A 24,189-nucleotide genomic window follows, 5' to 3' on the forward strand; every position below is an offset into this window, starting at 1 on the left:
GTAGTTCTTACAGCCAAGACTCTGTCCCTCCCAGATGCAAGTGATATCTTGAAAAAGATTCTGCTGTCCCAGGGTTAGGGGTGGGGTGGGACTGTGGGGGTGGTATCCTCCTCACTTAAGGATCTTTGTGATGGTCTGTTACTTTATCTCTTCCTCAGTCTTTACCATCATCACTTTCATTCCCATAAAGGATAAATTCTCTTTCATTTTGCCACTTAGTCTTATATCTCTCCTTATGCAAATCTCTTTGTCTTTATGGAAAGAGTTGGCCCCGTTGACTCACTCACTGCACATTTGCTTTCTGCCATAATGAAGTCTGTTTTTGCTTCGTTTTTTTAAATAATGGCTTTTTCCCTAAACTTTAAACTCTTTTTAATCTTCCAAACTGATGTATCTGTGCCTTATTTTGATTAATTAGTAAACTGCTTAGTATTCAATAGGACCCTTTTCTATTTCATGTGCAGGTGCCATCTTCAAATAGTTCCATTATTTATGTCTGGTGCACAGTTTTGACTTTAGAACCCAACTCTCAAGTGCAACAACGAATGGTGAGTGCTTTTCCAATCCTAAAATATGGTATATGACTCTGACCTTTCCTATTCTGAAATAAATTAAGGTCAGAGTGACCCAGGGAAGAGATTTATTACAAGTTTGTTTCAGCATCAAACAGCTGGAATACTGCAACAAAGCAAATATGAAAGTTGTTCTATCTTTATTTTTATAGATTGTGTTCAGCCCTCTTTTTATCCTGAGGAGTCATCTTCCAGACCCCATTATCATACATTTGGAGAAAAGGAGTCTGGGATTGAGTGAAACACAAATTATTCCAGGAAAAGGGCAGGAAAAACCACTGCAAAACATAGAACCTGACCTTGTACATCACCTGACATTCCAAGCAAGGTAATAGAAAAATCCTTCTGTACATTTTCCTAGGAGAAATGAAGTAGAAAAGTAACCTTGCACTGGGGAGGGTGGGGGGTGGGTAGGGAGATGGGAGTGGAGGGAGTTTTTTATATGATTTCTTATCTTATGAGAATGTTATTTTAAAATTGCCCTGCCTAGTGATCTCTTAGTCTCATCTGTAGTTTTAGATAAAAATCAGGCTTTCTCATTAAACTCAGAAATAACCAGCAGGGATCATCAAAACTTTTAATTTAATTTAGATTTCATTGACATATGACTTCTGTGGTGAAAGAAAATGTGAATAGAGATCAACACCCAGGAATTGAGGGGTGGGGGAAGAAAGAGGAAAAGCCAGGGCCCAGATCATCCACACACTGTCCCATAAAGGGACTCTATCTACCAAAAAGGTGTTGGTCAATAATACATTTGTAGTTAGATATTTTTCAATAAATTGTATACCACTTTAGAAATCTGATATTTATTCTTGGTTTGTATTTCAATTTCCTAGAGAAGAATATGATCCTTCAGATTGTGCAGTTCCCATCTCAACATCCCTCATTAAGCAAATAGCCACTAAGGTACACCCTGGAGGCACAGTTAATCAGATCCTTGATGAATTCTATGGGCCAGAAAAGTCTCTTCAACCCATATGGCCCTATAATAAGAAGGATTCTGACAGGTAATATTCTTCAGTGATCTTTTTCTACAAAAATTTCTCAACATTAACAAATGATCTTTCACAAAAATATTAAATACCATAAGTGGTGTGTGCATGTATCTGTCAGATTCTTACCTTTTATCATCTAGTAGGTGTATTTTGTAGATTTCTTTATTCATGATCTAGATCATAATTGCATGAAAAGTTGCTTTCTCCTGCGTGCAAATTTAGCACTGAAAGATTCTGGTATGAGGAGGTATCATGCAGGAGCATGGTGTGTTTGGAATCTTTAAACATATTTCACAAATATTAAAGTTATCATATTTCATTGAGTCTCTTGGATGTGGTTTTTGGAACAGGAATGAACAGCTAAGTCAGTGGGATAGCCCAATGCGAGTGAAGCTGTCAATCTGGAAGCCATATGTTAGAACTTTGTTGATAGAACTTCTGCCCTGGGCCCTGCTTATCAATGAATCCAAATGGGACCTCTGGCTATTTGAAGGAGAGAAAATTGTTCTACAGGTTCCTGCTGGCAAAGTTATTATTCCTCCTAATTTTCAGGTACTATAACTTTTTTAACTAATACGAATTCTTATCTCTCAACAAGTAGATTTTATTGTAAAGTTGCTTTTATGATCTTAACAGAATGAATCAGTTGTGAAAAATTCTTAGATGCATATGTAAGAGGTATGGAATGTTCTTTGATATTCAAGGACTTTTCTGATGTCTTTTTTTTTTTAGCCATAAACACTATTGGTGCTTGAGTTACCATTAAATTTGATAACTTGGATTAGTTACATTCTCATTTCCATTGGTATAGGATATTTGACAAGTATTTGGGCTGGTCTATCAGTATATATTAAGGAAATAGAGCCATCATGTGTGCTTATCCATACCCTAGGTACTCTTTGCTGTTCTTCTGGAAATTCTCTGCAGTCTGCAAGATATTGAGGATTTCAGAGCAACTGTTTTTGTCAGGGACCCTCTTCCTTTATAAGTGGACTTGGATGTTCATAATTATGCATGTCTACCCAGTTGATTATAGCAATGTGGAATGATTGCTGACACAGAAAGAAACCTAGTTGCAAACTAGAATATCACAGGAAGATTTTATATTCTGTCACAAAACCTTCTTTATAAGGCTAGTCTGTTTCAAGAAGACACACAAATCTATAAAAAAATAGAGTAAAAGTAACTCCTAAATAAAATGTCTTTCTGATAGAGAACAATTTCGGAATCATTCTTTGAGCTCCCGGTCATAAACATCTTTATTTAATTGCATTTTTTCTTTTATCTGTAAAATAATCAGATGATGTTACCTTATGGAATTGGAATGTTGACCTATGTGGACCTAATGTTGCATATTATTCTCTTGTCAAATGAGATGAAACCTTCAGTTTTTTAAAGCCTTTGGTATTTACAGGGTAGTCACTGTTTGGGTTTGGTTTTCCCCTCCCTTCTGTAAATACAAATTCCATTGTGAGTAAAAAAAAAAATACATTGGGAGCCAAAATAAAATGTACGTTGCCATTACAAAATACACACACACGCACACACACACACACACACACACACACACACACACACACACACACACACACACACACACACACACACACACACACACACACACACACACACACACCATAGAGGGATATTTGGTTACCTTAGTAGACGTATTAGATAATATTTTTTTTAAAATCCTGAGGATTGAAGTAAAAAATATCAAAGGTAAGAAAATTACTTTATAATTGAGGCATTATTTTTCCAGGAAGCTTTTCAAATTGGAATATACTGGGCAAATACAAACACTGTGCACAAGTCAGTAGCAATTAAACTGGTCCATAACCTGACATCTCCAAAGTGGAAAGATGGAGGTAATGGTGAAGTTGTGACACTGGATGAAGAAGCGTTTGTTGATACTGAAATAAGACTTGGTGCTTTTCCAGGACATCAGAAGGTAAGTTCAAATTCTATGTGGCTGGGAGGAAATAGCATGCCATCCCCTTAACCTGTCTAAAATGAATCTGCCTTTTTCTTTTTAATACCTTTTTCATATTACTTGTTCTAAACAATTTATAACAGTACATTCGATTTCTTCTTAGATCTCTCTGTTTTACAGTGCTTTTTTTTCTTTACCAGTGGTAAAAGCTGTGTCATATAATTTATCCAATAATTGTTCTATTTCAGAATACTCAGCAGTAACTTGATTTATAGTATGTGGAGAGAAAATGAACTTACTCCAAAATATCCACAAATTGTACTTGGCCTCCTTCTTTAGAGCAGAAAGTAGATTCACTAATGTTCTGAGCATAGAGTGAAAGGACAAAGGCTCTTCCTGCAGCAAAGGTTATATTTCTGGAAAGGACATCCTGAGCAAAATGATGTGGATCAATTCGAATTCTCTCCTAGAACCACTGTTATATGAGGAAGTTATATTGTTGAACAGTGGACTGGTGTCCATGTTTTTAGAGATGGATACAAAAAACATAAGTCATTTAAATATAAATGGTATGTAGCTTTTCAGCATAAATCTAAAGCCTATGAAAACAATTAGCTGAATAATATAACTAATCACATTATGTATGAAAGTACAATATCATAGTGTACCATGCAGAAGTTTTATGCTGTACTTCTAATATCATCGTTATTTTAGCTGTCCCAAATTAGAAAAAGAAGGGATACTTCATCAGAGTAGTAGAATTCAGATTGACCTTTTTCAGGGGAGAAGTTAGATTTTTGACAGGTGTCTTTGAAAAGTCTTTTGAGAAAAGTTAGGGTCATTTGGTGACTTTTAAAAAAATAAATTTCCCTGATACAAAGAAATTGGTCTTTCTTCAGCATTCAAGGCTGGTATCCATTTCCTCAAAGTTGTCTGGGCAACACATGTTTATGCTCTGACGGCCAAAGTACTGTAACATGGGTGTAAATGGCAAAGAGCTGTAAGCATGAATCACCCAAAGTTGAATAGTTGTAAGTTGAGAACTACCATCAAAACCTGGAAAAAATGTTATAATATTCAGTCAACACCCAATACCTCTAGCACCTAACAAAGTAGCCACAGCAAGTGTTGAATAAATGTTTGTGAATCAATGAATGTACTTTTGGAAAACATATTGATGTCTCATTATGCTTTGGTAGTGACTCAGGACCTCTTTATACTCTTTTTAGTCTCAGGACCCCTTTATACTCTTAAAAATTATTGAGAACCCCCAAAGACCTTTTGTTTCTGTGGGTTATATCAATATTTACCAGATTAGAAATTAAAACAGAAACTTTTAAAACATAAGAATATACAAATATATATTCCATTAGCTATCACAGTAATAACATCACATGTCATGTACGTCTGGAAAACTCCACTGTACGTTCATGAGAGAATTCAAGTGTAAAAGATTAATAGCATCTTACTATCATTATAAAAATAGTTTTGACCATGGGAACCCATGCCCAGAGATCCCCTGTGGGTCCCCAGACCACCCTTTGAAAACCAATGTTCTGATATTATTAACTAGATGGGTATGTTTAAGCAAGAAACATCTTCTCTGAGCATCAGTTCCTTACATAACATGATAAGGTAATGAAATGATACATGCAGTGGTTAAGAGCAGCACCACAGAGCCAGACTGCATGGGTTCCAACCCCCTAGTTAGACCCTCTTCATCTTTGTGACCTTGGGGAAATTACTTAACTTCTTTGTGCCTCACTTTCCTCTTCTGTAAAATGGGGTTAATAATAGTAACTCCCCCATGTAGGTACTGTGAGGATTTTGTGAGTTAATATGTACACAGCACTTGAAACTAGTGGAACACAATATTGCAATATATGAAGGTCAATCCTTATTGTCTTCATTACTGAAGTTCTCAGAACTCTCCTTGGTTCATCATAGGCATTAGTGAGGTAGCTGCTGGGAGACCATGAGGAGGAGGAGGAGGAGGAAGAGGGAGGCTGGGTGGAATTCTGCCAAGTAAGATGAGTGGCATTTATTTACATATACATGTTTTCTAAATAAACACTTCGTGAGGTTACTGGTAAAATAACCAGAAAACAAGTCTTATCTGTCACTACAGAACAGCAGCAAAAGTAACAGGGCTGCTAACGCACCATGTTGTAGGCTAAATACTGACAGGGGCCAGAACATTTCTGAGAATGAAAGAAACACCATTAAATATTCTGGGGAAAAAAAAAGGTAAAATTGGTACTGTCCTGGCAGACAATTAGATAAAATAGCCTTTTAGGAATACTCAAGAGATTTTGATATGCCTTACAGTATTGTCAAAATTATTTTTTCTCAATTATCTTGTAGTTATGTCAGTTCTGCATTTCCTCCATGGTACAGCAAGGTATACAAATTATTCAGATTGAAGACAAAACTACAATAATCAATAATACACCATATCAAATATTTTATAAACCACAGCTATCTGTCTCCAATCCCCATTCTGGAAAGGAGGTAAGCAAATCATAACATGATTCTTTTGTCTAAGTTTTGATAAAGAAACAATAAATAGGATCAACTTCTCTTTAACCTACAGCAAATGAAAAGCTAACTGTGAATGTAGGTAAAGAGAAATTCACTTATTTTTGTTGTAATTAAAACCGTGAATGTCATGGTCACTGCTTCCAAGGTAATTAATGAGCAGAAATCCTACCAAGAAGGAGGCCCTGACACACTGCTGGATTAGTCCTGCCTGTGCCCCATCTGCTTAGAGGCTCCAGCCCAGTCCTCTAGCATGCTCACTAGACTCCTACAATGAGAGACATAGTCCTGAGGACTGGCTTCTGGGTCACATGGAAAAACACGTCTGTCTCACAGGCCGCAGTGCCTGGGGGAGCCATGCAGGCAAAAGGCTAGGGCCTAACTGAGCCATGGATCTGCGAGCAGTGAGCTCTGTGGTTACGAGGAGAATAAATGTGGAAATGTACTAGCTCATTTATGTTAACATCTTGATGGCAGAATATATGCAAAATAAATCTAAGAATTTCAGTTCTTTGTACAATTAAAATGAATAGTTATATTTTAAGAGAGGAGAGATTTTTTTTTTTCTCTCCATTGCATCTTAGATGTTTTCCTTTTTTTTTTTTTTTTTTGTAATTTAAGTTCTGGGATACATGTGTAGAACATACAGATTTGTTACATAGGTATACATGTGCCATTGCTGCACCCATCAACCCGTCATCTACATTAGGTATTTCTTTCTTCCCTTTCCTCCCGCCCCCTGACAGGTCCTGGTGTGTGATGTCCCCGCTCCCTGTGCCCATGTGTTCTGATTGTTCAACTCGCACTTCTGAGTGAGAACATGTGGTGTTTGGTTTTCTGTTCCTGTGTTAGTTTGCTGAGAATGATGGTTTTCAGCTTCATCCATGTCCCTGAAAAGGACATAAACTCATTCTTTTTTAGGTCTGCATAGTGTTCTGTGCTGTATATGTGCCACATTTTCTTTATCCAGTCTATCATTGATGGGCATTTGGGTTGGTTCCAAGTCTTTGCTATTGTAAATAGTGCTGCAATAAACATACATGTGCATGTGTCTTTATAGTAGAATGATTCCTATTCCTTTGGGTATATACCCAGTAATGGGATTGCTGGGTCAAATGGTATTTCTAGTTCTAGATCCTTGAGGAATTGCCACACTTTGTTCCAATGGTTGGTCTAATTTACACTCCCACTAACAGTGTAAGAGCATTCCTATTTCTCTACATCCTCTCCAGCATCTGTTGTTTCCTGACTTTTTAACGATTGCCATTCTAACTGGTATGAGATGGTATCTCATTGTGGTTTTTATTTGCATTTCTCTAATGACCAGTGATGATGAGCTTTTATTCACGTTTTTTGACCACGTAAATGTCTTCTTTTGAGAAGTGTCTGTTCATATCCTTTGCCCACTTTCTGATGGGGTTATTTGTTTTTTTCTCATAAATTTGATTAAGTTTCTTATAGATTCTGGATATTAGCCCTTTGTCAGATGGATAGATTGCAAAAATTTTCTGTCATTCTGTAGGTTGCCTGTTCATTCTGATGATAGTTTTTTTTGCTGTGCAGACGCTCTTTAGTTTAATTAGGTCCCATTTGTCAATTTTGGCTTTTGTTGCCATTGCTTTTGGTGTTTTAGTCATGAAGTCTTTGCCCATGCCTATGTCCTGAATGGTATTGCCTAGGTTTTCTTCTAGGGTTTTTATGGTTTTAGGTCTTAATTTAAATCTTTAATCCATCTTCAGTTAATTTTTGTATAAGGTGTAAGGAAGGGATCCAGTTTCAGTTTTCTGCATATGGCTAGCGAGTTTTCCCAACACCATTTATTAAATAGAGAATCCTTTCCTCATTGCTTGTTTTTGTCAGGTTTGTCAAAGATCAGATGGTTGTAGATGTGTGGTGTTATTTCTGAGGCATCTGTTCTGTGCCATTGTTCTATATATCTGTTTTGGTACCAGTACCGTGCTGTTTTGGTTACTGTAGCCTTGTAGTGTAGTTTGAAGTCAGGTAGTGTGATGCCTCCAGCTTTGTTCTTTTTGCTTAGGATTGTCTTGGCTATGCATGCTCTTTTTTGGTTCTACATGAAGTTTAAATTGGTTTTTTCTAATTCTGTGGAGAAAGTCAATGGTAGCTTGATGGGGATAGCATTGAATCTATAAATTACTTTGGGCAGTATGGCCATTTTCATGATACTGATTCTTCCTATCCATGAGCATGGAATGTTTTTCCATTTGTATGTGTCCTCTCCTATTTCCTTGAGCAGTGGTACATAGTTCTCCTTGAAGAGGTCCTTCACATCCCCTGTAAGTTGTATTCCTAGGTATTTTATTCTCTTTGTAGCAATTGTGAATGGGAGTTCACTCATGATTTGGCTCTTTGTTTGTCTGTTAATGGTGTATGAGAATTCTTGTGATTTTTCCACATTGATTTTGTATCCTGAGACTTTGCCGAAGTTGCTTATCAACTTAAGGAGATTTAGGCTGAGATGATGGGGTTTTCTAAATACATAATCATGCCATCTGCAAACAGAGACAATTTGACTTCCTCCCTTCCTATTCGAATACCCTTTATTTCTTTCTCTTGCCTGATTACCCTGGCCAGAACTTCCAATACTATGTTGAATAGGAGTGCTGAGAGAGGGCATCCTTGTCTTGTGATGGTTTTCAAAGGGAACGCTTCCAGGTTTTGCCCATTCAGTATGATATTGGCTGTGGGTTTGTCATGAATACCTCTTATTATTTTGAGATATGTTCCACCAAAACCTAGTTTATTGAGTGTTTTTAGCATGAAGAGGTGTTGAATTTTATCAAAGGCCTTTTTTGCATCTATTGAGATAATCATGTGGTTTTGGTCATTGGTTCTGTTCATGTGATGGATTACATTTATTGATTTGTGTGTGTTGAACCAGTCTTGCATCCCAGGGATGAAGCCGACTTGATCTTGGTGGATAAGATTTTTAATGTGCTGCTGGATTTGGTTTGCCAGTATTTTATTGAGGATTTTCACATCAATGTTCATCAGGGATATTGGTCTGAAATTTTCTTTTTTTGTTGTGTCTCTGCCAGGTTTTGGTATCAGGATGATGGTGGCCTCATGAGATGAGTTAGGTAGGAGTCCCTCTTTTTCTATTGTTTGGAATAGTTTCAGAAGGAATGATACCACCTCCTCTTTGTACCTCTGGTAGAATTTGGCTGTGAATCTGTCTGGTCCCAGGCATTTTTGGTTGGTAGGCTATTAATTACTGTCTCTATTTCAGAACTTGTTATTGATCTATTTAGGGATTTGACTTCTTCCTGGTTTAGTCTTAGGAGGGTGTATGTGTCCATGCATTCATTCATTTCTTCTAGATTTTCTAGTTTATTTGCATAGAGGTGTTTATAGTATTCTCTGATGGTAGTTTGTATTTCTGCGGGACCAGTGGTGAGCTCCCCTTTGTCATTTTTTATTGTGTCTATTTGATTCTTCTCTCTTGTCTTCTTTATTGGTCTGGCTAGCAGTCTTATCTATTTTGTTGATCTTTTCAAAAAACAAAAAAGCAGCTCCTGGTTTCATTGATTTTTTTTTTAAGTTTTTTATGTCTTTATCTCCTTCAGTTCTACTCTGATCTTAGTTATTTCTTGTCTTCTGCTAGCTTTCGAATTTGTTTGCTCTTGCTTCTCTAGTTCTTTTCATTGTGATGTTAGGGTGTCAATTTTAGATCTTTTCCACTTTTTCCTGTGGGCATGTGGTGCTATAAATATCCCTCTAAACACTGCTTTAGCTGTGTCTCAGAGATTCTGGTATGTTGTGTCTTTGTTCTCATTGGTTTCAAAGAACTTATTTATTTCTGCCTTAATTTCATTAGTTACCCAGTAGTCATTCAGGAGCAGGTTGTTCCGTTTCCATGTAGTTGTGTGGATTTTAGTGAGTTTGTTAATCCTAAGTTCTAATTGCACTGTGGTCTGAGAGACTGTTTGTTATGATTTCTGTTCTTTTGTATTTGTTGAGTGTTTTACTTCCAATTATGTGGTGAGTTTTAGAATAAGTGCTAGGTGGTGCTCAGAAGAATGTATATTCTGTTGATTCGGGGTAGAGAGTGCTGTAGATGTCTGTTAGGTCCTCTTGGTCCAGAGCTGATTTTAAGTCCTGAATATCCTTGTTAATTTTCTGTCTCGTTGAGCTAATATTGACAGTGGGTGTTAAAGTCTCCCACAATTATTGTGTGGGAGTCTAAGTCTCTTAGTAGGTCTCTAAGAACTTGCTTTATGAATCTGGGTGCTCTTGTATTGGGTGCATATATATTTAGGATAGTTAGCTCACTTACCTTGATCCCTTTACCATTATGTAATGCCCTTCTTTGTCTTTTTTGATCTTTGTTGGTTTAAAGTCTGTTTTATCAGAGACTAGGATTACAACCCCTGCTTTTTTTTTTTTTTTTTTTTTTTTTTTGCTTTCCATTTGCTTGGTAAATATTCCTCCATCTCTTTATTTTAAGCCTGTGTGTGTCTTTGCACATGAGATGGGTCTCCTGAATACAGCACACTGATGGGTGTTGACTCTTTATCCAATTTGCCAGCCTGTGCCTTTTAATTGGGGCATTAGCCCATTTACATTTAAAGTTAATATTGTTATATGTGAATTTGATCCTGTCATTATGATGCTAGCTGGTTATTTTGCCCATTAGTTGGTGCAGTTTTTTCGTAGTGTTGATGGTCTTTACATTTTGGTTTGTTTTTGCAGTGACTGGTACCAGTTTTTCCTTTCCATATTTAGTGCTTCCTTCAGGAGCTCTTGTAAGGCAGGCCTGGTGGTGACAAAATCCCTCAGTATTTGCTTGTCTGTAAAGGATTTTATTTCTCCTTCACTTATAAAGCTTAGTTTGGCTGGATATGAAATTCTGGATTGAAACATTTTCTTTGAGAATGTTGAATATTGGCCCCCACTCTCTTCTGGCTTGTAGAGTTTCTCTTGGCCGAGAGATCCCCTGTTAGTCTCATGGGCTTCCCTTGTGGGTAATTGGATCTTTCTGTCTGGCTGCCCTTAATATTTTTTCCTTCATTTCAACCTTGGTGAATCTGACAATTATGTGTCTTGGGGTTGTTCTTCTTGAGGAGTATCTTTGTGGTGTTCTCTGTATTTCCTGAATTTGAATGTCGGCCTGTCTCGCTGGGTTGGGGAAGTTCTCCTGGATAATATCCTGAAGTGTGTTTTCCAACTTGGTTCCATTCTCCCCATCACTGTCAGGTACACCAATCAAATGTAGGTTTGGTCTTTTCACATAGTCCCATATTTCTTGGAGGCTTTGTTTGTCCCTTTTCATTCTTTTTTCTCTAATCTTGTCTTCATGCTTTATTTCATTAAGTTGATCTCCAGTCTCTGATATCCTTTCTTCCACCTGATCAATTCTGCTATTGATACTTGTGTATGCTTCTCAAAGTTCTCGTACTGTGTTTTTCAGCTCCATCAGGTCATTTATATTCTTCTCTAAACTGGTTATCCTAGTTAGCAATTCATGTAACCTTTTATCAGGGTTCTTAGCTTCCTTGCATTGGGTTAGAGCATGATCCTTTAGCTCAGAGGAGTTTGTTATTACCCACCTCCTGAATCTACTTCTGCCAATTTGTCAAATTCATTCTCTATCCAGTTTTGTTCCCTTGCTGGTGAGGAGTTCTGATCCTTTGGAGGAGAAGAGGCATTCTGGTTTTTGGAATTTTCAGCCTTTTTGTGCTGGTTTTTCCTCATCTTCATGGATTTATCTACCTTTGGTCTTTGATGCTGGTGACCTTCAGATGGAGTTTTTGCGTGGTTGTCCTTTTTGTTGATGTTGATGCTTTTGCTTTCTGTTTGTTAGTTTTCCTTCTAACAGTCAGGCCCCTCTTCTGCAGGTCTGCTAGAGTTTGCTGGGGCCCACCCCAGACCCTGTTTGCCTGGGTATCACCAGCAGAGACTCCAGAACAGCAAAGATTGCTGCCTGCTCCTTCCTCTGGAAGCTTTATTCCAGAGGGGCACCCACCAGATGCCAGTTGGTGCTCTCCTGTATGAGGTGTCTGTCAACCCCTGCTGGGAGGTGTCTCCCCGTCAGGAGGCTCGGGGGTCAGGGACCCACTTGAGGCAGTCTGTCCCTTAGCAGAGCTTCAGCACTGTGCTGGGAGATCCACTGCTCTCTTCAGAGCTGGCAGTCAGGAATGTTTAAGTCTGCTGAAGCTGTGCCCACAGCTGCCCCTTTCCCCAGGTACTCTGTCCCAGGGAGATGGGAGTTTGATCTATAAGCCCCTGACTAGGGCTGCTGCCTTTCTTTCAGAAATGCCCTGCTCAAAGAGGAGGAATCTAGAGAGGCATTCTGGCTACAGAGGCTTTGCGGGGCTGTGGCGGGCTCTTCCCAGTCCGAACTTTCTGGAGGCTTTGTTTACACTGTGAGGGGGAAACCGCCTACTCAAACCTCAGTAATGGTGGATGCCCCTCCCCCCACCAAGCTGGAGCATCCCAGGTCAACTTCAGACTGCTGTGCTGGCAGTGAGAATTTCAAGCCAGTGGATCTTAGCCTGCTGGGCTCCCTGGGGGGTGGGATCTGCTGAGTAAGACCACTTGGCTCCATGGCTTCAGCCCCCTTTCCAGGGGAGTGAACAATTCTGTCTCGCTGGCATTCCAGGCGCCACTGGGGTATGAAAAAAAACTCCTGCAGCTAGCTCGGTATCTGCCCAAATGGCCACCTGGTTTTGTGCTTGAAACCCAGGGCCCTTGTGGTGTAGGCACCGGAGGAAATCTCCTGGTCTGTGGGTTGCAAAGACCCTGGGAAAAGCGTAGTATCTGGGCTAGATAGCACCGTCCCTCACAGCACAGTCCCTCATGGCTTCCTTTGGCTAGGGGAGGGAGTTCCCTGATCCCTTGTGCTTCCCGGGTGAGGCGATGCTCCACCCTGCTTCTGCTCACCCTCCTTGGGCTGCACCCACTGTCTAAACAATCCCAGTGAGATGAGCCACATACCTCAGTTGGAAACGCAGAAACCACCCACCTGTGTTGGTCTCGCTGGGAGCTGCAGACCGGAGCTGTTCCTATTCAGCCATCTTGCCCGGGAATTGGTGTTTTTTTCTTTTTCTTTTTTTTTTTTTTTTTTTTTTTGAGATAGAGTCTCGCCCTGTCGCCCAGGGTGGAGTGTAATGGCATGATCTCGGCTCACTTCAACCTCTGCCTCCTGGGTTCAAGCGATTCTCCTGCCTCAGCCTCCTGAGTAGCTGGGATTACAGGTGCCCACCACCACACCCAGCTAATTTTTGTATTTTTAGTAGAGATGAGGTTTCACCATATTGGCCAGGTTGGTCTCAAACTTCTGACCTCGTGATCCACCTGCCTCAGCCTCCCAAATTGCTAGGATTACAGACATGAGCCACTGGCACCCGGCCGTAAGGAGAGGTATTAAGAGAACTTAAAAACAGAAAATGTTAAGTGGTATGCTATTGTTTTATGCTATTGAAACTGTTTTATAGGAAAGTATTATCTTTCTTTACCTTTGTCTGCACTTTTACCTCCTGCTTTCAGCTCCTAAAAATTATGTTAGATTAATCAAATAGGATAAAAATCTTATACTTTTAAGCTTACAATGCATTGTGGTAAAGTCAGCCCTCTGTCTCTGTAGGTTCCATAGTTATGGATTCAACCAAACATAGACCAAAAATATTCAGGAAAAAATAAACTAACAATACAACAATTTTTAAAATACACATTTTAAAATACAGTATAACAATCGTTTACATAGCATTTACATGTTATCAAGTATTGTAAGTAATATAGAGATGATTTAAGTTATACTGTAGGATGGCACGGTTATATACAAGTACTATGCCATTTTGTATAAGGGACTTGAGCATCTGTGGTATTCTCACTGTTTCTAATTATTTCATTAGGACATTCTCATGGGGACAGGATTCATAATATTCTCATGTCCCCAACCCAGCCTCTTTCTAAAAATGCATAGTTATAGATGGTGTCTTAGAAGATGTGCTTTACAGGGCCAGGCGTGGTGACTCACACCTATAATCCCAGAACTTTGGGAGGCCGAGGTGGGCGGATCACTTGAAGTCAGGAGTTTGAGACCAGCCTGGCCAACATAGTGAAACCCCATCTCTACTAAAAATACAAAAATTAGCCAGGCGTGGCGGCGTGTGCCTGTAGTCCCTGCTACTTGGGAGACTGAGGCATGAGAATCGCTTGAACCCAGGAGGCAGAGGCTGCAGTGAGCCGAGATGGTGCCACTGCACTCCAGCCTGCGGGATGGAGCGAGACTGTCTCAAAAAAAAAAGAAAAGAAAAGAAAATATGCTTTAAAAAGTTTAATTCTGCTGTATTACTGTAGCTAATGTGCTCTTTGCATTTTTTTTTTTTTTTTTTTTTTTTAGTATTTTCATGTTCCAGACAGTGCCACTTTTAGCATTTGTCCAGGTGGAGAGCAGCCTGCTATGAAATCCAGCTCCCTTCCTTGCTGGGACTTGATGCCTGACATCAGTCAGTCAGTACTTGATGCATCCCTGCTTCAGAAACAGATCATGCTGGGCTTTTCTCCTGCCCCAGGTGCTGACAGCTCACAGTGCTGGAGCCTGCCAGCTATAGTTAGACCAGAGTTTCCCAGACAGAGTGTGGCAGTACCCCTCGGGAATTTCCGGGAAAATGGATTCTGTACCAGGTATTTTATGTTTATATAAATGTCTGTCTTCTTTGCTTGTCAGTCTAGCTGTTCATCTAGATGCCAAGAGAGATAGAATGGTCGCAGGACTCCCCATATGTAATATTAGGCTTTATTTTTAATTACTTCTAGACATTGTATACAGTGGGTCAAGTGTTATGATCACATATGGCTTGTCCCAGCATACTACTTAAGGGATTTTTCCCCTTATGGAGCTTACGCTGGGGGGAAATGATGGTACTTGTACCACAGAATGTCATTATATGGAAAGATCATATGTATCATCATACAAATAGCATCGTATGAAAAGATCATATCATAATGAAAAAATTACCTGTTATGAGTTCTTAGCCTCCATAAAATTATAAGAAATAAGGGTTAAAATATGAGCAAGTCAAGTTGGAAAACCTTTTTCTTTTCCCATATTTTACTTTTACTTCAAAATGGAATTTTTCTCAAAAAAGTCATTAAGAGAGATAACTTAGATAAACACAAGTCACAGAAGACTCTGTTCTGTGGTTGTTCCTGCACGCAAGTTGCTCCAATTACCGATTACCAGTTATGCAAATAACAACCACAGAATCAAGCCAGAGACATATAATGGTTTGTTCATACTGGACTTCTATTATGTGGTTGTCTTGCATGTAAAATGTCCCTTCTGCAGCTGTCAAGAATAACTTATTTATAGTATAACAGCTACAAAAGAAAACATATTGTGCCCTTATGAGAAGTACCTTATTTTCATGATTATGAATTTATAGACTTTGAGATTTTAGCAATGCTAACTCTTTTGATGTAATATTTTAAAAGACGAGAGATTTTTAATAGTAATATTTTAAATAAGTTATTCATAACGGTAAGGTTCTGTTCTCCACACATCCCTCCTTCTTTCACAGTATTCACAAAATCCTTGATTTTACAAACATTTGTTATCTTTTACACTGTAGAGGAGTGGTTATCCTTACATTCTGGTTGGAGATGTTAAGCATAGTGAGTTTAAGCGTGTTTTTTTGAAAGCTATATGAACTTATATCTATAAATAAAATATTTTTTAAAAAACAAAATTTGAAACAAAACTCAATTTGGAAATTAAGCTTAAAATTCTGATAATTACAGTATAATTTAATCTTATCTATAAATACTAAGCTAGATATTGGACAGAAAGTACCATACTTGAGTCCTGGCCTTAGCCTTCTTGGCTATCAAAAAGAAATTATCTGAGGTTGGCTCACCTAGCTCTTTTAAAATTTGGCTCTTTTAAAAAAGGAACTTTGCTGTTTATCCAAGAGCTATACTCTTAAAATGAATTTATTTCGTGCTGTCCCATCTCCTCATCTATTTCCTTCCCTCAATCCAACCAATAGCACACATTAGATGGTGTGATTAATGTGCTTTTACCAAATGCTAATGGACCATTTACTTTGACATTTCACACAAATACAATCTTTGGGAAGTACTCACACTGGCAAATAAGATGGATGACAAATGGAAGCTTTTTAGAGCATTATTGACCCTTTTTAGTCAGCTGAGGGCCACATTTGGCAAATTATCTGATTTCTTTGATTAATTTTGACAATTATTCTATGTAATTTAGGCTTCAGGGTAATTTTATTTTCCTGCTTCAATGAAATATTCTTTGTGGTAGTCTGTAATCTAAATAGGAAAATTTCTCTCTCTTCATCACAGAAGGCAGCCTGTACTCACTCACACAGCTGGTTTTCTAGCTCCAAATAATACAGCTTTGCTCCTGCTAATCAAAATGTACCTTTTTTAAGGTGTGATGGGCTTGTGGAAATTGACAGCAAACATTATCAGCCTGCCTACCTTTAGAAAAAAAAGAGCAAGCACCCGAATTCTCTAGTAGTCCTTTTAAAAGAAGATCAGCTCTTTTTTTTTTTTTTTTTTTTTTTTGAGACAGGGTCTTGCTCTGTCACCCAGGCTCGAGTGCAGTGGCACAATCACGGCTCACTGCATCCTCAACCTCCCAGGCTTAAGCCAACCTCCCAGGCTCCAGCCATCCTCCTCCCACCTCAGCCTTCCAAGTAGCTGGAACCACAAGTGTGTGCCACAGCACCTGGCTAATTTTTGTATTTTGCTGTAGAGATGGGGTTTTGCCCTTTTGCTGAGGCTGGGCTTGAACTCCTGGGCTCAAGCAGTTCTCCTGCCTTGGCTCCCAAAGTGCTGGGATTATAGGTGTGAGCCACCATGCACAGCCTACCAAGCACTTTTAAGGAAGAAGAAAGTACCCTGCCTGGCGAAGGAGTTTAACACACATATGCATAGGGGAAAAAAAGAACAACAGGAAATATTAGCACAAGGTTAGCTATAGTTCTCTCTGGGTGATAGAATTATTTTGTTTGCCTTTAATATTTTATGAATATTATATTCATCGTATTTTATATTATATTCATCGTATTTTATGAATATTATATTCATCGTATTTTATGAATATTATATTCATCGTATTTTATGAATATTATATTCATCGTATTTTATGAATATTATAAATGTTACTATTTTCAGAAAAGAAATCTCCCCTGAGTTATAAAAGAGATATTTTTGAGTTCTGAATGTTGCAAATCTAAGTAAACATGTTCCAGACGAGAGAGCATTCATTTTTATTCCTTAACATTTCTGTCATTTGACTTGATTCTCTTCCAGGGCTATAGTGCTGACATATCAAGAACACCTTGGCGTGACTTATTTAACCCTCTCAGAAGACCCTAGTCCTCGAGCAATTATCCACAACAGATGTCCAGTAAAAATGCTTATAAAGGAAAACATTAAAGGTATGTTTTATACTATCGAATTTAGATAATACTAAATGTGTATTTTTTCTGGGATTTTTTGATTTAGTAGTTACCTGTGATCCTGTGAAAAAAATATTTAAATAAAAGTATTAATCATCTCTTTTTGAGAAGTTTCTTTTGCCACATTATGTTTACTGTCCCCCAAGTCTCTGTCTTTAAGGGCTAATTTTGCATATGCCTTTTTTTTAAATTTCAGATATTCCAAAGTTTGAGGTTTATTGCAAAAAAATTCCCTCTGAGTGCTCAATTCATCATGAGCTGTATCATCAGATTTCCAGTTATCCGGACTGCAAGACCAAAGACTTACTTCCGAGCCTCCTTTTGAGAGTTGAACTGCTAGATGAAGTAACAACTGAGTGGAGTGATGCTATCGACATCAACAGTCAGGGAACACAGGTCAGTGAGCCATGCGTTCCTGCCAAGACCCAAAGAAAAATGCCCTTTTCTGAGGTTTTGTCAGTTGCCTATTTTTAAACACAATTTTCTAAATGCTGAACATCTTTTCTCTGTATGAGACAGCATGTGTATCCATTTTTACATCCTCATTAAGTTATAAATTCTGAAACTCAAGTATGTATCTGCAAAGTAGACTATACAACCATTGACCAGAGAGGAGCACTTAGTAAAAGCAGGCCCATCTTGGATCTAATCCAAGGTCGAAATGGAAATCAAATTGTTAGGCTTATTTAGATAGAACATAGTTCAGCTGTACAGATTTTAGTACAATCATAATACAAATCCTCTTTTGTGTGTTATTAGGATAAATATGTGTATTTTAAAATTGGTAATTTTAAAATTAGTAAAACCCCACAAATATAAGTACAGTTTTAAAAACCTGAGCAGATAAAATGTCTTGATTTGTTTCTGTCTTCGTCTGGATGTTAGTGATACTAATTTTGTTGAAAATGGCATGAGAACTTAGCATTTCCTTTCTTCTGGACTTAAAATTTACCATTTGTTAGTGTATAATTTAGTGACATTAAATATATTTACAGTGTTGTATAACCATCACCACTATTTCTGAAACTTCTTTATCATTTCAAACAGAAACTCTGTACCCACTAAGCAATAATTCCCCATTCTCCCCTCCTCCAACCCCTGGTAGCTCTCTTCTTCTTTGTCTCTGTCTCTATGGATTTGCCTGCCCTAAGTGTGTCAGATAAGTGGAATCATAAAATATTCATCATTTTGTGTCTGGCTTATTTCATCTAGCATAATGTTCTCAAGTTTCGTTCATGTTTTAGCATGGATCAGAACTTCATTTGTTTTTATGAGTGAATAATATTGTGCCATACTTTTTTAAAAAGTTCTTTCACATTTATTAGTTCATTTGGTCTTCACAACAAGCTTGTGAGGTAGGCTACTGTAATGGTTACAAACCACATATTAAAGTTGCAAATGCATTTACAGTAATGATAATGGTTATCATTGAATAATCACTTACTCCATACGAGGCATTGTGCTAAGCACTTTACATTCATTCTCATCTAACCTTGACAACAGCCATACAAGTTAGGGACTATCATCTCCACGGAGGGAGAAGTAGAAACTAAGACCTCCAGAAGTACCTTGGTCTAATTTGCATGTAGTGGAAGCAAAAAGCCTGGAATTTTATCCAGTTTTGCCGGACTGCAAAGCCGGTGCTCTGAGCACAATGCATGCTGTTTCCTTACATGAAACTCCTTGGAACCCCCCTTTCCCAGTCCTCCTGGCGCATTCTTTCTTATCTCTCAAGATTTCATTAAAGCTCCTATGAAGTGTATTTGTGAAATGTGGAATGACTGATCTGCTAAGGGAGAGAAGGAAAAAGGGAGGGGCCTGGGAAGAGCAGTAGCTGTGGAAACTGGTGAAGGGCCTGGCTGGAGACAGGGGAAGGGATGGCTGAGTGCACTGGAGGGCCACACTCACCCTGGAGACCTGCGTTTGTAGTGGCCACAAACTACTCAGGAGTGTGCTTTCTATCAGCTGTGTTCAGGGGCTGAACAGTGAAAACCCGCGGGATCTGTGCAGCCTCAGGAGATGCTCCCAGTCTCATTAATTTACAAAATAAATATTGCAATCTTCTCAAGGGTCCCTGAACTCCCCTGCACGGGTTTGAAGATTTTTGAAATCTTGCTTATATTTGACTGGGGACTTCTTTACAATAGACATTCATCCTGTCAAACCTTATTTTGGGGATTCCCATTCACTCTAAATTTCCTCAAAACTTTGTAGTCAGGGATACTTCAAAGCTAAGAGGAGGTGCTCTTTCCAACACCCTTATCATCCGTGGTTTGAGAACCCAGCAGTCTCATGTTCTCATTAATCTTTTAGGAGCTGTGTGCCATATGTCCTGCAGACCATGGTTTACTTCCTACTCTGGAGGAAGATTTGTTTCAGACCCTCACCGACATCTCCTCAGTAATATCCCAGGGCATATAAATCACTGGGAAGCAAAGGGAGCTGTGTCCTCTGATGAAAGGAAGGAGCAGTCCTTCTGGAGGAGGGAGTTTGTCTTCAGGAACCTTCCTCAGCCCTTGGTCTGTGAATTTCAAAGCTGACCTAAACAAGCAAAATCAAAACACCATAAAATGCCCATTATGCTGCAAGGAAGAAAACTCCTTTAACTTTTTTCAGTCAAGCCCTCTGCTTCCGTTGTATGAATAAGATAGTCACGTGTTGTAGAATTTTGAAATGGGTTGCATGAGGAAATATGCACATAGGAGTTGTATAATCTCACAGAGTATTCTTTGGACCAACAGTTATTGAGAAGACCTGCTAACATGTAGGCTGCAGAATACCGATTGTGAAGTTGCTGTGGGCTTTCTGGGGTTGGATCCCTGGCTCACACCTGGTCAGAAGACATCTCATGGTTATTCAACCAGAGACCTGAAGGTGGCACCTGGTGCTCATACCCATGATTTGATAGTTGGTGGTAGCCTGACTTTAGGACAAAAACAGTCTTTAGGTGCTCAATAAATAAAGTCATAAAAGTAAGTTTACACCAATAATTTTAAGTCATAATTTTGATCCTACCAGGAAAATAGTTCAGACTCCTGTCATAGTGTATAGGATTTCAATTTCTGATACTCAGAAACCGCTTTTGTCAGAATTAGGCAACATTATTTTGAAAAAGTCAAAACAAGGAACAAAGAAAACATAGTAGTTACCACTTAACTAGCAACAACATTGAGAAGCCTGCTTCATTCATTCAGTCAACAAATACTGAGTTTCTAACGTATGCCAGACATTATAACTTGGTACTGGCACCATGTAAAATATACTAAACAAAAATGGAGCACAGCCCCTGCCCTCAAGTTTACATGTGGAGGAGATAGGTAATAAGCAAGTAATCGTGTGGGTAGTTGTATTATAAGCACTACAAAGAACTATGCAGGAAAGGTACAGTTGTGCTATGTGGGTGTACAGCAGACAAGTTTGAGAGGTCAAGGAGGGTGTCTCTGACTGAGAGACCTTGCCTCTGTGCCTTCAAGATGAACAGGCACTCCCTAGGCAAGAGAGTAGGGAATCTTTCTAGGTAGAAAGAGCAATGTGTTTGAAGCTTCAGTGTTCAGAGGGCACGTGGTCCTTTCAGGGAACTAAATGCCAGTGTGGCTGTAGCGCCAGATGACAGAGGGTAGGAGAGGGGGCTGGTGAGGCGATGAGAGACCAAACCTGTCAAGGCCCCGTAGGTCCTACCAAGGATTTTGGTTTTTATCTTAAGAGTCATGGGGAGTCATTGCATTGTTTATGAAAAGTACTTGCTGAGCCATTGAACTGTAAAGAATGAGTAGTTTGAACCCCAGAAAGTGAATTAAAATGATCCCTTTGCAGGTAAATTCCCTTCTGAAAAGATCCAGTAAATTCTCATGATCTTTGACTCTTAGCAGACATTCGTAGTCAGGTCAATGTCACTGCTGTTTCTTCACAAATGGATTGTTTTGTGGGGAGGAGAGAATGACAGTCCCTCATGTCTACAGCTCTGTGCCATTTACCAAGTGTTTTCATAGGCACAGTCTCCATTCTTTTATTCATTTGTTCAAACTTTTACTGAGGACCTATCAGGTGCCAAACCCTTTGCCCTAAATAAGGCATAATTCCTGCCTTCAAAGACTTGAGTAACCAATAAATGCAGTAAAGGGAAGATAAAGCCTTTGATCACTGCAAAAATTCTAAGACAGGGCAATAATTTTTATGTCTATTTACTGATGAGAGATTTGAAGCTTAAAGAGTAATCAGCTAGGTGACTTGCAACTAAGCAGGAGCAAGCTGGAGCCTAAATCTGCTCCCATGTGGTCTAGTCCTGTTTTTCCTACACCAGGCTCAAGCCACTGTCTGTCCTCTGAAGTCTTGCCCTGGCTACAAATAGTAGCTGCCTGAAAGTTCATCAAAGCACAGGTTAGAAGAGATTTTCTGATCTCTGCATTCACCTAATGCAAGAATCCCTTCCATGACATCTCACCCCAGAAGGCTCCCAGTGTAATAGTCATTACTTATCCAGTGGTAGCTATGAGAAATTTTCTTCTTGTATCAATCTGAAAACTATTACTCTGTAGCATCCGTTCATTCATCTTTGTTTTGCCCTCTGGGACATCACAGATTGTTTATTTCCCCTCAAATACAGCAACGCTACAATTATTTGAAGGCAGCTCCAACATCTTTCCTAAGTGTTCCCTTATCCAGGCCAAACATTTCTGGTTCCTTGAATCATTCCTTCAGTAAATGCAATTTCCACACCCATCACCACAGTTACCCTTGTGTGAACACTCTAGTGTGTTATGTTCCCTTTTAAAAATCTGGCAGCCGGAATTACACACAGTATTCCAAATGTGGTCTAACCAGCTATTAACTCCCTATGCTTCCATTAATAAAGTAAAAGATTGAGTTAGCTTTTTATTAATGAGTTCAGACTGTTTGTTATTATTGAACTTGTGGTCAACCACATCCCCCAGGTCTTTATCATATGACTTGCTATACAGTTGACTTTTTGAACCCAAAGACAGGACTTTACATTTATCCCAAATAAGTTAAGTCTTGTTGATATTGGCCTAGTCCAGCTTGTTAAAATCACTTTTTAAAAAATTGTGATGCTGTCATCTAACATATTAAGTATCCCTGGTAGCTTTATGTCATCCATAGATGTGGTGAGCGTGCATTCTACATGTTCATCCAGGTCATTAATATGTTGAACAGGACAAGTTCATGGTCGACATACTGCAGTGAATCACTAGACACTTCCCGAATGCATGGGGTCAGTCAGCCAGACTCCACTCTCATCTAGCCCATGTTCCTTAAATAAGAAAATGCATCTAAAATCACTTTTAAACTATACAATGTAAGATATTATCTACAAGAATATCAGAACATACTTTGTTAAGTGCCTTGATGAACCAGGACTCAAATGTGTAATCTGTCCATTTGGTGCAGATCACACAGAGGTAACCTTGAATACTAAAGCTTAAAGCAGCAGGTAGTAATTTTCAGAGTTATCTCTACCCTCCAATTCAGGAATTTTTATAAAGAAAAAAGTCATTGCAGGTGAATGTCTGATTTATAAAATGTGTAATGCAGGTATTTTGACTTCTTGCTTACTTCGCTCACCTTCCTAGTACTCCAGGGCATCAAACAGATACCAGCAAGTTGGCACTGACTTCTGAATGTCTGCTAGCTGCCCTGGTCTAGAGTCTCCTATGTGTTTACAGTTTGTTCTAGCTGAGTCACAACTGTTTCCAAAGATACTCAGGAGTAAGTAGTGATTTCCCTAAGATGTTTTTCAAAAAGTATACAGTAGGAAAAAATTACATCCAGAATATCCACTGTTTTCTTTTCATCTCTATCCAATCCTTCCTACCTTGATCAACTTAGAAATTCATCTTCCTTTATTCTCTTGGATATCTAATTCACCTCATAGCTTTAGCTACTGCCTATCACCCAGTCACTCCCAGAAATTGATCTCCAGCCCCCATATTACTCCCAGTGTACAAATCTGTGTTTCTGCCTACCCACTAGACGTCTCAGCCTGAAAATCCTACAAGCATCTGAAATCAACACATCTGAAACCAAGATGATCATTTTTCTTACCCCAAGCCAGCTTCTTCTAGAGTCTCTGCATCAGTTAATGTCATCACTGTTTTCCCAGTACAAAAACCATAAATAAAATGGATTCAGATAATATTGAATGCCTGTTTTATCTCAAGCTCTCTAAAGGTATAGTCATTAGTCCCTGTCACATCCTTTAAAAGTAGATGCTACCCAAAGCTCTGAGAGGTGAACTTGCTCAGGATAAATTGTCCTGGGATTCAAACCTGGGACTGTGTGGTTTCCCAGCCTGCCTTCTGCCTACTGCTTCTCAGTGTCTTCCTTTCTCTCTGATCCTCCACACATCCAGTAGGCCACCAGCTTCTATCAGAAATACCTCAGAAACGTCTCTGGAATCTGCCCCTTCCCTCTGTGACCAGGGTCGTGTCTGGAATCTGCCCCTTCCCTCTATGACCGGGGTCTGCTTCAGGCCTTTGGTTCATCATCTCTCTCCCAGATTTTAGCAATAGCGCCTTAATAGGTCTCTCCATTGTCAGCCTCTCCAACCTCAAGTCTCTCTCCGTAACTAACCCCCGAATGATTCCTAAAACACAGACTCCAGCCCAGAGAAGAGAACCCAGTCCACCAGGTTGCTTAAAACAGACCTCCACCTGAGACCAAGCAGGCCCCGT

At 39.1% G+C, this 24,189-nt stretch overlaps 1 protein-coding gene across 22 annotated transcripts in view; it reads left to right on the plus strand.

Moving 5' to 3' along the window:
• Nucleotides 1-24,189, plus strand: part of VPS13B (vacuolar protein sorting 13 homolog B) — a 915,151-nt gene that overhangs the window by 855,850 nt on the left and 35,112 nt on the right. For all 22 annotated transcript variants that reach the window (XM_063669399.1, XM_054497603.2, XM_054497598.2 and 19 more), the window contains 9 exons: nucleotides 465-548; nucleotides 725-900; nucleotides 1,412-1,582; nucleotides 1,921-2,122; nucleotides 3,333-3,521; nucleotides 5,868-6,014; nucleotides 14,407-14,690; nucleotides 17,352-17,479; nucleotides 17,697-17,896. In XM_063669399.1, the coding sequence (XP_063525469.1) occupies nucleotides 465-548; nucleotides 725-900; nucleotides 1,412-1,582; nucleotides 1,921-2,122; nucleotides 3,333-3,521; nucleotides 5,868-6,014; nucleotides 14,407-14,690; nucleotides 17,352-17,479; nucleotides 17,697-17,896 (1,581 nt within the window). The remainder of the gene's footprint in view (nucleotides 1-464; nucleotides 549-724; nucleotides 901-1,411; nucleotides 1,583-1,920; nucleotides 2,123-3,332; nucleotides 3,522-5,867; nucleotides 6,015-14,406; nucleotides 14,691-17,351; nucleotides 17,480-17,696; nucleotides 17,897-24,189) is intronic.

The sequence above is a fragment of the Pongo pygmaeus genome, chromosome 7, assembly GCF_028885625.2.
Source record: "Pongo pygmaeus isolate AG05252 chromosome 7, NHGRI_mPonPyg2-v2.0_pri, whole genome shotgun sequence".
NCBI lineage: Eukaryota > Metazoa > Chordata > Mammalia > Primates > Hominidae > Pongo > Pongo pygmaeus.